Source organism: Canis lupus, chromosome 16 (genome assembly GCF_011100685.1).
Source record: "Canis lupus familiaris isolate Mischka breed German Shepherd chromosome 16, alternate assembly UU_Cfam_GSD_1.0, whole genome shotgun sequence".
Classification (NCBI taxonomy): Eukaryota; Metazoa; Chordata; class Mammalia; order Carnivora; family Canidae; genus Canis; species Canis lupus.
This window is the reverse complement of record NC_049237.1, coordinates 8,582,096-8,597,151: the sequence shown is the minus strand read 5'-3', so window position 1 is coordinate 8,597,151 and position 15,056 is coordinate 8,582,096. Positions and strand designations below refer to the sequence as shown.

General features: G+C 37.9%; 1 protein-coding gene across 1 annotated transcript in view; it reads right to left on the bottom strand.

The window, feature by feature from the left end:
* The window catches only part of KDM7A (lysine demethylase 7A), an 81,425-nt gene that overhangs the window by 8,288 nt on the left and 58,081 nt on the right, over window positions 1-15,056 (bottom strand). The window contains exons 12-18 of the mRNA XM_038559409.1: window positions 7,879-8,088; window positions 6,291-6,415; window positions 5,924-6,078; window positions 4,398-4,495; window positions 3,725-3,873; window positions 3,385-3,593; window positions 1,973-2,058 (exon numbers count right to left, since the gene is read on the bottom strand). Coding sequence (XP_038415337.1) covers window positions 1,973-2,058; window positions 3,385-3,593; window positions 3,725-3,873; window positions 4,398-4,495; window positions 5,924-6,078; window positions 6,291-6,415; window positions 7,879-8,088 — 1,032 coding nt within the window. The remainder of the gene's footprint in view (window positions 1-1,972; window positions 2,059-3,384; window positions 3,594-3,724; window positions 3,874-4,397; window positions 4,496-5,923; window positions 6,079-6,290; window positions 6,416-7,878; window positions 8,089-15,056) is intronic.

Sequence of the window (15,056 nt, the reverse complement as noted above, 5' to 3'; positions counted from 1 at the left end):
CCATTTTTTCTAGAATCTAACTTCTGTTAAGGTTCAACTCCATTGTATCTAAATTGTTTACCAAAAAAAAAGCACCTAGATGCTGAGCGCCAAGTCTGGTTTTTTTCTCTAACAATTCTTTCCTCTGTTTATTTAAAAGATCACTGAATGAACCATCAGGAAACAACAATGCTACTTATGGGTAGGTCTTGAAACCAATAGAAGGGGCATGACCAGAATTAAAAAATAGAAAATACAGACTTGAACATACTGCAGATGTGATGTTTCATGAAACTAGCTGTATGTGTGTGTGTGATGTAAAATTCCTGATTCTGTAATGGTCAAATAAGTTTTTAAAACTGCATTAAATAGGGCAGCCCGGGCGGCGTGGCGGTTTAGCAAGGCGTGGTCCTGGAGACCCAGGATCGAGTCCCACGTTGGGCTCCCAGCGTGGAGCCTGCTTCTCCCTCTGCCTGTGTCTCTGCTTCTCTCTCATGAATAAATTAATAAAATCTTCATTAAAAATAAAACTGCATTAAACACAGACTTGCTTTAAATTAGTCTTACAAATATGCCTGAGTATGAGAAAACAATTGTTATGATTTGACAGGCCTCTCTATAAAACCTCTCTGGGTTATAGGCAAAAGAAATGTGATTTTCTCTAAGGTGATCTTGCTAATCATCTGTCCTCTACTTCTTTATTTTCAAAGACAAAAACAACAGCTAGATTTAAATAATAGCTTACTTTTTTAAAAGAGTTTATTTTTAAGTAATCTCTACACTCAACGTGGGGCTCAAACTTATACCCTGAGATCAAGAGTGGCATGCTCTACCGACTGAGCCAGCCAGGGTCCCCAGTAGTAGCTTACTTTTAATACTGAATCCTATAATGCTAATTAAGTTGTAAACGTTATGATCCATGAAGCACTGTAAAATCATACACTGAATAAGTGAATTACTAATAGTTAAGGTATTCCTTCCTTGACCTTTGATTCTGGAGTATATTCTATTAAAAGGACTTACACTACAAAACTCTGCCTTAAAAAAATAACTTGGCTCTTTTGCTTATTGTAAAATGTCTAAGTATTTAGAAAATGTAGATAAGCCAAATGAAGAAAATAAAAACCATGCATGAAGGGGTGCCTGGGTGGCTCAGTTGATTAAGTGTCTGACTCTTGATCTTGGCCTGATCTAAAGTTGGTGAGTTCAAGCCCTGCATTGAAGCCTACATCTCAGCATGGAGTCTACTTAAACAAACACCTGTGATTCCACTACACACTGTATGCTTAGTGTTGGAAAAGTTAGGGGACTCGACTCTACAGCATATGAGAATTTTGATTCTTTCTATGGTTGTCATTTTCCAAAGCTTGTAGCAAAAGATCATATGGACTACTGGAAAGCTGTGGCTTCTCAAAAAGCTTTTGGGGCTCATTTTGTTTGGTATAACTATTAATATGCTGGGATCCCAAGACATCAAGTGTCTTCTCTTAGAGCAAAGGCTCTTAATCTGGAGTCCATGGATAGTCTGGGTAAGGGTTTCTCACAAACCATGAGAAAATACATGCAAAGATCAGTATTTATGATGAATATTTTTCTTGTAAGAGAGTCAATAACTGCATCAAACTCTAAAATTTACTATCTAAAAATGTTCAAGAAACAATGTCAGAGATTAAAAAGAGATCTTCATGGTACTCCCCCCCACTCCCCTTTCTCCTAGCTAGACATAACCAAGAAGTGTTGGCTGCCAGGACTTTTTAGCTTTCCTTGAATCAACTATTCTTTTCCAGATCACATTCCTTCCATGACCCTTGCATTAGTTGTTAAATCAGAATTCCTAAAAACAGATAGTTGTTCAAATTAAATGTGCATTTAATTGTAAATTATTTTTTAGCTTTCCAGATCCAATTACTGGTTGCAGTAAAAAAACAGAAAGCAAAAGCACAGTTAATGATGACCCTAAATCTCCTTTTGATGTTTCAAGCCTTGCATATACCTGAAGATGAAATCTGGAAGTTGTATCAAATTGTTTAATCCAGGAAGAACTCCTCAAGTCTTGATCTTCAGTCTTGACATGGTACCCTAAACAAAAGTTTTAATTAAATTATATCCACACAAACTTAATCATAACAAACAAAATTAACCTAATGTTTGAAACTGAAAGTACATTTAGATTGACGTTTTATTAAAAAATGAGTTTACTCATATACTTTTCACCAGGCTGCTTTCCCTCTCAAAAACAAAAGCGTCATCAGCTCACAACCTAACATGTTAATTCTTTCAATTCTCTCAAAGACTGTCTTTATATGACAGGTTTTGTGCCAGATGCTGGAAGATCCAGAGTCAAATTCTATGGCCATCTGTTATAGACGGAAAAGCCAAATGCAATATACTCTCTCTAAAACGGGTATATTTTTCCATATAGAATAAAAGGCATATGTTTGCCTGAATCCTGCAGTATTTTCAAAGAAGCCTTCTTTTCAAGGAACCAAAGAAATGACAGGGAGAGAGAAAGGTGTGGACAAACCCAGATCTGAATTTGAGATGTTCCATTACTGGTGCATCTTTAATTATTTAACCTCTCTAAGCGTCAGTTTCCTCTTATACAATAAGCCAAGATCTTGAGATCAGACAGCCCTGGGTTCCAATTCTAACACCAGTGGGTAAGAACAGCTATGCAAGTACGGGCAAGTTCAATTAGCTTTATTAAGTCTTCTTGCCTCTACTTGTAAAAGTCTTATTACATACACCAAAATGCGGTTTCAAGAATTAAGTGAAATGGATGTCAGGTTGCTGGCACACAATTCACACAACTGGGAAGTGAACACAATTTCTACAACAGGCATTTAGTTTTAAGGTGGTACCACTAGTACCATCTTTTCCCCCACCCTCCTCAGACTTTCAGGCAACAAGATTTCCCCCAAAGGTACACAGAACAAAACACTACATGGCATCACTGGTACTGTCGCTGAGTCTTCGCTTTCCCAATATTTCTTTTTCAACTAAGAGAATGTCCTCACCCAGAAACAGATCAAAACTTGTTTTCCCTCCCACGAAAGAAAAGAGGGATTGATGGCTCAAGCCTAGCGGACCATGTAAGACACCTCATCCTACCTTCCATTCTGAATAGCTTATAAAAGAGCACTAACTGTCTTGCAAAAGCAGTGGTAAGATTATGCCAGTGAACACAATTCTCCAGCCACTAATTTACATTTTGACTTCTTATACTTGCATCTTATATTTGTCAACATTATATATTTTCTGGCCAATATGCTTAATACCATTTCCAACTAAAGATGTGCAATTTATAGTTCTTACTCATAATCTCTAACCTCAACTAGGATAATACAGCTATGAAGTTGGGGGTCATATGTGACTTTTTAGAGACTGATAATTTATGTTTCTTACCACAGTCCACTGGTTTATCACAGCGATACACCTGTCTAGCCTCATGGTTACTGCTGTGGCAGCCGCCAGGACCCTGGAGAGAGTCTTTTTCACCACTGCAGTCTGTGCTTTGTCTTTGCCTCTGTAAACATGTGGAATAGTGCAACCCAGCCATAGACAGCATGCCCTGAATAGCTTCTTCCTCTGTGCTCGTAGAGGTAGGACATTCCCTAAAGAGAAAGTAAGCAAAAGGACAAAGATTATTTCTTCTTTTGACATTTTTAGTAAAATATAAAATTAAAAAATGTTTTCATAGAGTTTATAATCACAATGTAATGAGACCACTAACCAGTAAGCCTACCTTTTAATTGGAATTTCACTTCTAGATGGCTTCTGGCCCTTCTGAAGGAAGTTCCTCATCACAGTAGAGTCCTCCTTGAAGTTTGATGTTATTTCTTGTTTTTTTTCATCACCTGAACTTTCAGACTCTTCAGTGGTAAAGTTATTTTTCTGAGATAATAAATAATTAAATGGAAGCAAATCTATATAAGAAATCTGAGTAAGTTTCTACTAACCAAAAACATTTTATCAGTCTAGGCAAAGTTAGAATCTTAATTATCATGGAATTATTTCTGTATTTCCTGTGACAAAGTTAAAATCTGTAGTAATTACAGTTCATAATTCCTTAGTTTAAAAAAAAAGGACAATATAGGTTTTCTTTAAAGTGAAATGAAATATAATCTACGAGAAATATGAGAAACCTAAGAATAGCATCCATCCATCCCCCCTTTCTAAAACCAGAGACAAAAGCTACATTTAACAAATGTAAACAGTCACAGGGTGTGTGTGTGTGTGTGTGTGTGTGTGTGTGTATACGTAATTGCTGTTACAGGGAAGACCTTGTGCCACAAAGGTCATGGAGACAGGCTTTGGGAAGAGCTGTCATTTCTTCCCCCTCTGCTGCCGCAGGTGAAAGAAAGTAGATATTCATCTTTCCATTAGATAATGCACAAGTCACAAGGGTTTGGGCATACCAGTGCAGTGCAATCAGGTCCAGAGTCTTCTGAATCAGAAATATCAGAATATTCTGATGATCGATTCCTGAGTTCTGATTTCACACTTGTAAAAAACCCTGCGAGCAGGAAGAGAGTAAGAGAGACAGTCCGTGGAGGCTTACAAACAGAATGGCACCTGAGTCAGACCAGTTTCCACACAGGCCTCGCCTGCCCCGGCTCCACCCTCCTGCACTGCTTTCATCTTCTTCCTTTCCTTCTTCCTCCAAACACTTTCTCCCTAATTGATCAAGATACAGACTGAAATGTACTCTTAAAATGTTTGTGGCATTTACTGAGCATGATGATACATTCCTCATTTGCGTGGAAATTTTCTCTTTCCAGAAAAAAAGACCTCCAACGCTAAAATTGGCTACAAGATGCTTTTCCCTTTCTCTTTTGCATTGTTTCTCTCAACAGAAAACAAAAAGATAATTCTCTTAAACTTATAAAGCACTCAAGAAGATGGTGAATTCAACAAACTTAAAAACTAAGATTTACCACTGCCCTTCTCTCTCATGTGGCCCTGCCAAGTAACAACTGTTCAATAATTCCATCGATTAGCTGCCTTTCCCTGGCATGTGAACACTTGCAGAGTCACCAACTACAGCAACACCAAATTTATTTAGAATTAGCAAGAATGGAAGTATTCAACATGGATGAAATGTTCATTTTTCTTGTCAATCTATCAAATTATTTAAGTACTTTTTAAAATAGAAGGGTATATGGAGGCCCTGAAAAATGCTAAGAAATTAAGACTTCACTCAAAGAAGAATAATCTGAAGGAAGAGGAGGTGTTATTTTTTGTCACATGGATGATAGCCAATTACTAACCAAGTAGAGGTCTTCCTGTCAACAGGCAACCAAACAGAACAACACATGGATTACTCGTAGCTTCAGAGAGCTAATTCTGTATGTCTCCTAATTCTGACAACCATATATACATGTTAGCTAAAATTATATAAGAAACTGTATTAAACTTGTGACTATTTTAGTATTTGGAGTAGAGGCCCATAAAATGCATAGGCTTTCATGTGACTCTTGTAAAAATCTGTCACCCAACTGACTAGCACATACCCTCCCTTGCACTAAAAACGTCTTCCATGGTCACTACACCTCACTTGGCATCTGCATTCACATTTCCCTGACGGATAAACTACTCAGAAATACTTCAGATTTCTCTAGAGTATTAGGGACATGACAATTTTCAATCCTACTACAAACTTAAAATTTTTAAATTAGCAAGTGACTTTACATATTATCACATAGGTAATAAGTAGACCTTTTAAACAACCATTAAAACAAACATACTGGGGGCACCTGAGTGGCTCAGTCAGTTAAGCATCTGCCTTCAGCTCAGGTTATGATCCCGGGGTCCTGGGACGGAGCCCCGCATCGGGATCCCTGCTCAGAGGAGTCTGTTTCTCCCCTCTGCCCCTCACCCTGCTCATGTTCTCTCTCTCGCTCTCAAATAAATAAATAAAATCTTTTAAAAAAATAAAACATACTGTTAAGTGGTTTTTGAGACTCTTCATTCTCCACTCCCTCTATTCCTGAACTCTCTTCCATCTTCATTTTCGCCTTCTTTGTCCTTCTCTTGTCCTCCTCATTTTCACTATCTGCTGTATAAAGACTTGGATCTGCGAAGGGGTGTCTCTCATCTCTGCACATAGAGGAGAAAAGAATCAAGTCACAAAACAGTCTGACACTGCAGCCACATAGTATATCCTCCCCCTTCATCTCCAGTTGGAGTGGAGAACTGAGACACTTTCCCCATATCTGAGTCAGATGTGCACTAGTGGGTACAGGGACTAAACGAACAGAGGGAATCCACTGAAAACTCATCTGTGTGACGCTCTGATCTACTTGACGTACTTAATGATCCTTCCATTTGTCAGCAGTAACCGTAGATCATTGTCTTTTGCCCTCCATTCTGGTACTGTGGAAGATGGCTGGAGATGTTTGTTAAATTTTCCATTCAGTTTAGAGCTCAAGATGTCCTTAAAGTATAAAAACAGAACTTAACTTAATGTCTGCCCTCGGATATACCTGCCTGACCAAAGGAACACAGTACACCACCACCTTCCGCCTCGGCCCTACATCCCAACCGTGCAGTGTGCAGCACTAACACTAACTGGTTCCTAAAACCAAAGCATGAATACATATGGTTCATCTTCCTGTAGGGCCACTAACAATAAAACACATTCTATAAAGCAGAATGTAAAATTTACATAAAGTGAATGCAAAGACATTTCACTCTTGCAGAAAGCTCAAAAACTGGAGAAGCAGTGCCTTCATGTGTTTTAATTATCTTTTCCTTGCTCCTAGGGGCACTAGTTGCTGGGTCCTGCCCAGTCATCCTATCCTTGATCTAATCCCCAGTTTCCCAGGGAGGCACTGTCAGCAACTTACAGATCACCACCCTGCTATCGCTGGGGACAAAGGCCACCATGGGGCATAAAAGTGCAACGACAGCGGTTTTTTAATAAAGAGTATTTTATTTTTGTGGTAATTTTTTTCTTTCATAATAAATAGAAACTTTCATAACAAGCTAAATCTTCTCCCAGATGGCTATGGGTTAAAGAGGTTCAGAACAACAAAAGCTTAAAACAGTATCAATACAATTATATAAAATGTAAAATGTTTAAGTTATAATTTCTAAAGAACTTCTTCAAATCTTTTAATTCAGAAATAGTTCTATCTTATTCATTTTAAATTATTCCTGTTCTTAAGATGTAAAATGATGGATGACTCACCATAAACTCACTACCATGTTTTACAAAGGCCCCCCCTCCCTCTTGTCCATTAAGCCAGCATTTCCCAAACTTGAACGTGTTTATTCCAACAGTGTCCTGGTCCAATAGTTTCTCATGCTGGTACTGCTGGGTCGGGAGTAGGCTTTCTGCACTTGCTCTTCACTCTGTTTCCTCAAATCTTTGTATCCACTTGACTTCTTCCTGTATTTGTCAGCTCAAACCTGAGAGGTTCTCTGATGAGGGTAGGCGGGGAGCTAAAGTAGCCATCCACACCCCAGCCCTTTTTTTTAAACTCTCCCTATACTCTTCCAGCTTCCTTCATAGTATTTATTACCTGAAATTATATTATTTTAGTATATATCTCGTCTCCCATTCTTCCAACTTGAGCTAGGATGGAAGCTACACAATGCAGAGACCAGTTTTGCTCACTCTGGTATCTTCCCCAGAGCCTAGAAGAGCATAGGGTATTTGGTAAACACTCCATAAACATGTCCACCAAAAAAAATGAGATCTACTCAGCCTACTACACTGATGCCTAGAAAGCTGAAACACATTCCCTGTCACGGACATCAGTACTTTTGGCCCCTACAATACGAGGCGCAAAGATTAGAAAACAAACATCACCAGACTATTCTTTTTATTATCCCTTTAAAGAACTTTCAGGAACAGCCAACTCCTTTTCTGTAATCATGAAACATAATACTTGCCTCTTCCCATGGACACATCTCTAACCTTCTGAGGACCTCCCTTGTATGGAGCTCTAGAATGTCTAAGTTAGAAGGAGTTCGGACATTATGATCTCGAAGTTTCCTCATCTTTCTTCGGGAATGGTACGGGGAAGTTGCTTCATTTGAGGATCGTGAAACTGGACACACAGTAGGAATTCCCTGAGATTTAACTGGTTTGCCATTTTCCTCCTTTAAGAATTAAATTCAGAGTGTTTTTATGACAAGGCCACATATATATCTGACTAAATAAGCAGCCATAAAAATATTTCAAAACAAAAACCATATAAATAACAAAGACCAAATTGTAACACTCATAAGATTCAACATAAGCTTTACTGAGACCTTTAATCCCTTCTCTCCCCCACGAAATATACTGTGCACTTATTTCTTCTTTGATCTTAAATATCATTGTAAAAGCTGGGTAGTGTTCCACTATACAGATAGAGCATAATTTACTGACCTAATACTGGTAGTTATTAGAGGCTGCTTCCAGTTCTTTCCTATGATGAAGATTCTTTCACATATATATTTGCATAAATCAGTAACTGCTTTTTAAATCAAAGTCACCAGTCTATGCAGTTTTAAAAATTAACTCTATAAATGTATCACGAAAGGCAGCAGTCTACTCTCCCCCATCCCTGATTCCCATTCTCCAGGAGCAACTACTTGAAGGTTCTTTTTATTGTTGTGATATATACATAATTTTATGGCACGTACATAACTTACCATTTTAACATTTTTAAGTGTACAGTACAGTGGCATTAAGGACATTTCACACTATTGTGCAACCACATACCACCATCCACCTTTAGAAATCTGTAATCTTCCTAAACTTAAACTCTGTGCCCATTACCCAGTAACTCCCATTCCTCCTTAACCACCAGCCCCTGGCAACCACCTTCTACTTTCTCTATGCATTTAACTCTTCTAGGAGCTTAATATAAGGGGAACCACACAATAGTTGTACCTTTGTGACTGGCTTATTTCACTTAACACAGTATCTTAAAGTTTCATCCATGTTGTAGTATAGGTCAGAATTTCCTTTTTTCAGGCTGAATAATATTCCATTGTACATATATTATGTGTGTACTACTTTTTGTTCACTCATTCCTCCATTATGGACAATTAGGCTGCCTCCACTTTTGGCTGCTGTAAATGCTGCTGCTATGAACACCTGTGAAAACCCTACTTTCAGTCCCGTTGGGTATATTCACAGCACTTGCAACTCTTGTAGCTGTTTTTGTTGGTGGTGTTATTTGTTCAGTTATTTGCCTCTAAATTTCTAATAAAATGTTTTAACTGTTATTTCTTGGTTTTCAGTTTTATTTTATTTTTTAAGATTTTATTTTTTAAGTAATGTCTGTACCCAATGTGGGGTTCAAACCCACAACCCTCAGATCAGGAGTCTCATGCTCTACTGACTGAGCCTGCCAAGCACCCTTTCAGCTTTAGAGGTTACTGATTTCCTACTATGCAAGATGAAGTCTCAATCTTTTCACACTTTTCCTAAGTGTACACATACTTCCTGTCCTTCAGTAAATTGAACTCAGTAAAAACTATTTATAATCCAGTGCCACGTAATGTATTACTGTATTTCCTGTCTTTTATACTTTGATTTTCCCTTAAATTTATAATTGACTCACTCTCTATCTGCTTTGTTTCTATGTATTTATCACTAGTTGATCCCAAATTCTCCACTGGAAGAATGCAAACATTCAAACACATTAGGTAATCTACCAATTTTATACTTTTCTTTGGAGACATCCCTTCGGGGCAGGAATGCCAGCTGAAGTACAAGATGCCCAGCTAAATCTGAATTTCAGATAAACAACAAATATGGAGCCCTTCATTCGCCTGTTCTATCCTGGACTGGACTTCTAATTTCCAAGAACCCCTTTTCTTTCTGGGCCTGCACAGGTCATCAAAAACCTTTCTTGCCCTGCTTTCACTCTACCATTTAAAAATGCAACCTCCACCACCATCTCTGGCTGTCACTCCCCATCTTTTCCTCCTTCTGTATTGTTCTTCATAGCACTTGTCAATTACAGACACATTAAAATATTTATGGCTAGCCTCTTCCTTCTCAGCTCCATGAGGGCGGGGCCTTTGTTTTCTTCACTGCTCTCTGCCCACCTGGGTAATCCAGATTTGTTGCAAGAATTTCAGAGCTTTTTTTTCTAGTTCATTTCCTCTCTTTTGGAATAGCACTCCAAGAGTTTCTTGAGAAGGAGTACATGGGAAGTAAATTTTTTGAGATGTTGCCTCTTTCATATTTTAAGATTTTATTTATTTACTTGAGACAGGGAGCACAAACAGATGGGAAGGGCTGTGGGAGAGGGAGAAGCAGACTCCCACTGAGCAGGGAGCCCAATTTGGGGCTCCATCCCAGGACCCTGAGATCATGACCTGAGCTGAAGGCAGCCTCTTTTTTATTTATTTATTTTTATTTATTTATTTTTTTTAATTTATTTGTGATAGTCACAGAGAGAGAGAGAGAATGAGGCAGAGACACAGGCAGAGGGAGAAGCAGGCTCCATGCACCGGGAGCCCGACGTGGGATTCGATCCCGGGTCTCCAGGATCGCGCCCTGGGCCAAAGGCAGGCACCAAACCGCTGCGCCACCCAGGGATCCCATGAAGGCAGCCTCTTAACCAACTGGACCACCCAGGCACCCCCACCCCCGACATCTGTATTTCACCATATTTAATTTATAGGTGGCTAAATATAAACTTTTGTAAGCTGATATCCCTCCTACTACCCTCTTCCCCCAGAATGTTAAAGACTTTGCTTTAGTGTCTTCTAGTTTACAATGTCATTGTTAAGAAATCTAGTATTATTCTGATTCCTGATGCTCTGTATACCACTCATGCTTGCATAATGCCTTTTAGGATATATTCTATTACATGTATTCTAAAATGTAACCACTATGTACCTGGGCATAGGTCTTTTCTCACCCACAGTACTCGGCATTCTATAGGGTTCTCCATCTGGGAAGATGTGCCCTTGAATTCTAAAACATTTTCTTTATTCCTCTGATAATCTTCTCTTTGTTTTCTATGTTATCTCTTTCTGGACCTCCTATTATTTTCATAGTGACTATGTAAAATGACCTTTGAATTTTTCTGTCCTATCTTGGTCTTTTTTTTTTTAAACTTTATGGGAGAGTTTCCCAATTTTATATTCCAACGATTTTACGAAATATTGTTTCTATTATACTTCTAATTTCTAAGAACCCCTTTTCCTTCTTTTTTCAATGTTCCTTTGTTATAGCTGCCTTTTCTTTTTTCATGGAGGCAATATTTATGTACTCTTTTCTCTTGATAACAATTATATTTGGGTTTTAGTCTAAAGAACTTATTTATTTCCTTCAAATATTTTCCTTCTTTATTTTCGGTCTTTGTCTTCAAAATTCTTCTTGGCTTTCCATGCATTTTATTTTTTTAAAGATTTATTCATTTATTTATGAGAGAGAGAGAGAGAGAGAGAGAGAGGCAGAGACACAGGCAGAGGGAGAAGCAGGCTCCATGCAGGGAACCTGACATGGGACTCAATCCCAGGTCCCGAGGATCATGCCCTGGGCCGAAGGCAGCACTAAATCGCTGAGCCACTTGGGCTGCCCTCTCCATACATTTTATTTTTATTTTTATTTTTTAAAGACTTTATTTATTTATTCATAGAGACACAGAGAGAGAGAGAGGCAGACACACAGGCAGAGGGAGAAGCAGGCTCTATGGCGCTAAACCGCTGAGCCATCCGGGCTGCACTCTCCATGCATTTTAAAAGAAAAAGCATTAAAAAGCTAAATGGTGTCAAGATACAGTAGTACTAGATAAACATATGGGAGGAAAATAATGCCTGAAATTTACCTTATGCTACACACAGAAATTCAAGATTAGCTATTTATCCAAATGTAAAAGTTTACAGGAAGAAACAAAACAAAAAAAGTACCTTCAACCCCTGGGGTGGGCAAAGGTTTCTTAGGGAGGTCACTAAAAAATACTAACTATAAGCAAGAAAACTAATTTACAAATTGGACTTCTTCAAAATTAAATATTTCTGCTCATAAAAAGACACCATTAAGATAATGAAAAGGCAAGCCATAGACTGAGTAAATATTCACTATATTCATCATATATGAATGCATGCGTGCATACCAAACAACAAAGAACTTGTGTCCAAGATACATAATGAACTCCTACAAATCAATAAAAACAACATAATTTCTTAAACGGGCAAAAATTTCAAACGGGTACCTCATAAGAAAAGATATACAAATAGCCACACACAAGAAAAGGTGCTCAACATCATTAGTCTTCCGGAAAAAGCAAATTAACAATACAATGAAATAGTATTTCATACTCTCTAGAAAAGCAAAAATTAAAAGACAGAAAACACCAAACACAAGCAAGAATACACGACGACTACAATTCCTACAAAGTACTGCTGACGGTGGCACAACCACTTCGGAAAATAGATTCTTACAGAGTGGAAATTCAGTTACCATATGACTTGAAAACTCTATTCCAAAGGTACTTATTATCCCCTAAAAATGAAACCCCATGTTTACCACAAGACATAGGCTGTTTATAACAGTTTTATTCATACCAGCCACATCTGTATATATGACCCAAATATCCATCAACCGAAGAATGGAAAACACATCATGGTAATTCATTCAATGGAATACCATTCAGCAACAACAACAACAAAAAAGAACTACTGGCAGATGCAACAACATGGATGAATCTCAAAAGCATTATGTTCAAAGAAGCCAGACACAAAAATAGGATATACTATAAGACTGCCTTTATTTGAAATTCAAAAACAGGCAAACTAATCTATGATGAGAGCCACTGAGGTCTGAATGGTGGTAGCTCACGGTAGTAAGACTGATTAGAAGGGGGAGAAAAGACTTTCTGGGTGACAAGAGTGATTTATAGGTCTCAACTGCACTATTGGTTACACAGTTTTTGTCAAAACTCAAATTGTCCTTTTATGATCTCTGCATTTCACTGAATGTAAAAAGAAAAAAGCTAATGGGGAGCTCTGTGTGAATAGGGCTTTGCAACTGGTGGGTTTCACTGTAGGAAGCTGCCTGCATTGTTCCATCGGAAGGGTACAGTCACTATGAGTAGATCTTCTATACTGGGAGGTATAGGCCAGGTGCCAGTGTTTGGAGAGTCAAGTGGAAAAAGAATCATTCACTATGTAGACTGTCACTTAACCCTCTTGTTTTCAGTATGGTACTTGTTTTGATGTCTCTCAGCTGGGTTCAGTGTCTCAAAGTCCAATCTCAAGTTCAACCTCTCAAACACCTAAACATCAAATTTTCCGCATGTGTTAAGATAGGGATTTGGAGACCAATTCATTTCTTAAACAGAACTGTTATCAATCCTGTTCTCAATCCGACCTCTCCTCTTATATTCAGAGGGTCCTAGCATCCCTAATTCCTGAGCTTTTTGTATGTTCTCCTGTATAAGAAAGACCTACCTCTGGGCCTCTCTCTGCATGCCAAGTTGGTGACCATTTGTACATTTGCCTTCCAGCTTCCAAAACTGTGCTAGACTTCATCTGTGTTATTCTGTTTTCAGGAATATCTTTTTTATTCTTTTACTATCATTTTAGTTCCAAGAGGTGAGAGCAGTAAGCAGGTATGGTCAATCTACCAAATATTTTTTTTAAAGATTTGTATTTATTTATTTATTTATTTGAGAGAGAGAGAGACAGAGACAGAGACAGAGACAGAGGGAGAAGCAGGTTCCATGCAGGGAGCCTGACGTGGGACTCGATCCTGGGACTCCAGGACCACGCCCTGGGCCAAAGGCAGGTGCTAAACCGCTGAGCCACCCAGGGATCCCCCAATCTACCAAATTTAATTAGAATCTTATTTTATTAATGGGAAAATGCCCAATTAAAGGATATGCCATTTAGAAAGCACAAACTAATATATACCTGCTAATCAGCAGGACAAGAATATAGAATTTTATCTCTGCCAATTAGATAAAGGATCATATGAAATCAGAAATCATCTGGCAGAATGTGGCTGAATACTTTTTCATACACTGAGAACATTTTCATATTTTTATATGTTTGGCATTTCTACTTCTTCTTTAATGATATACCTGTTTATTTTCTTTGCACATTTTTCTACAGCCATTTTGCTGCCTTCTGTACTGTCAACCCTCCAATTTAAAAAAAACAACAACAATACTTTGTTGGCTATTTTTGCTCAATTATTCTTACAGGTATATCTTACCATTTTCAATTTAAATATTAACTTGGAATTAACATATTTCAGAAATGACATTTATTTAACTATTGTTTCATTTCCCTTAGTAAAGATTTATAGCTTTTTTCATATAGTTCCAGACCTTTCTTATTGAGTATATTCTTAGTTTTGGTTATCACATATGAGATTTATATATTTAAACATATATTTAAGATTATATCTGTGACTTTTGATTTAAAAATAAAATCTACTCATATGGGGGATCCCTGGGTGGCTCAGCGGTTTAGAGCCTGCCTTTGGCCCAGGGCGTGATCTTGGAGTCCCGGGATCAAGTCCCACAACAGGCTCCCTGCATGGGACCTGCTTCTCCCTCTGCCTGTGTCTCTGCCTCTCTCTCTCTCCCTCTCTCTCTGTGTCTCTCATGAATAAATAAATACAATCTTTTGAAAAATAAAAATAAATAAAAATCTACTTCTATGCAATTACTACCACTCTTTAAAATTAGGAACTATTAAAAAAAATAGGAACTATTTTTCTACCGTATCTTAACACATTGAGGATTATATAAAATATTCTATCCAAGAACATTAAACACAGCATTTCATTATTTCTTTGATGTACACCTCTATCTATTCTCTAAACACAGCCCTTATCTAAACTATGAAACTACCAGTTAGCCTCCACTCTTCCACTTAATTTCCTTTCAGTTCAAGCTAGACACTAACAGAAGCACCTTCCTGAAGAATTACTTTAATTAAAATCCTTTCTTTAATACCCAGAATAGTTCCTAATTAATAAATTAAAACACCTAAATCTCAGATTTTATGCGATTTTGTCAAAGGGCATTTACCCAACCCAAAGGGCATTACCCAAGTTGTTCTACTACTTCAGTCAAGGGGGTCTCCTTGCCTCACACCACTAAGAACAT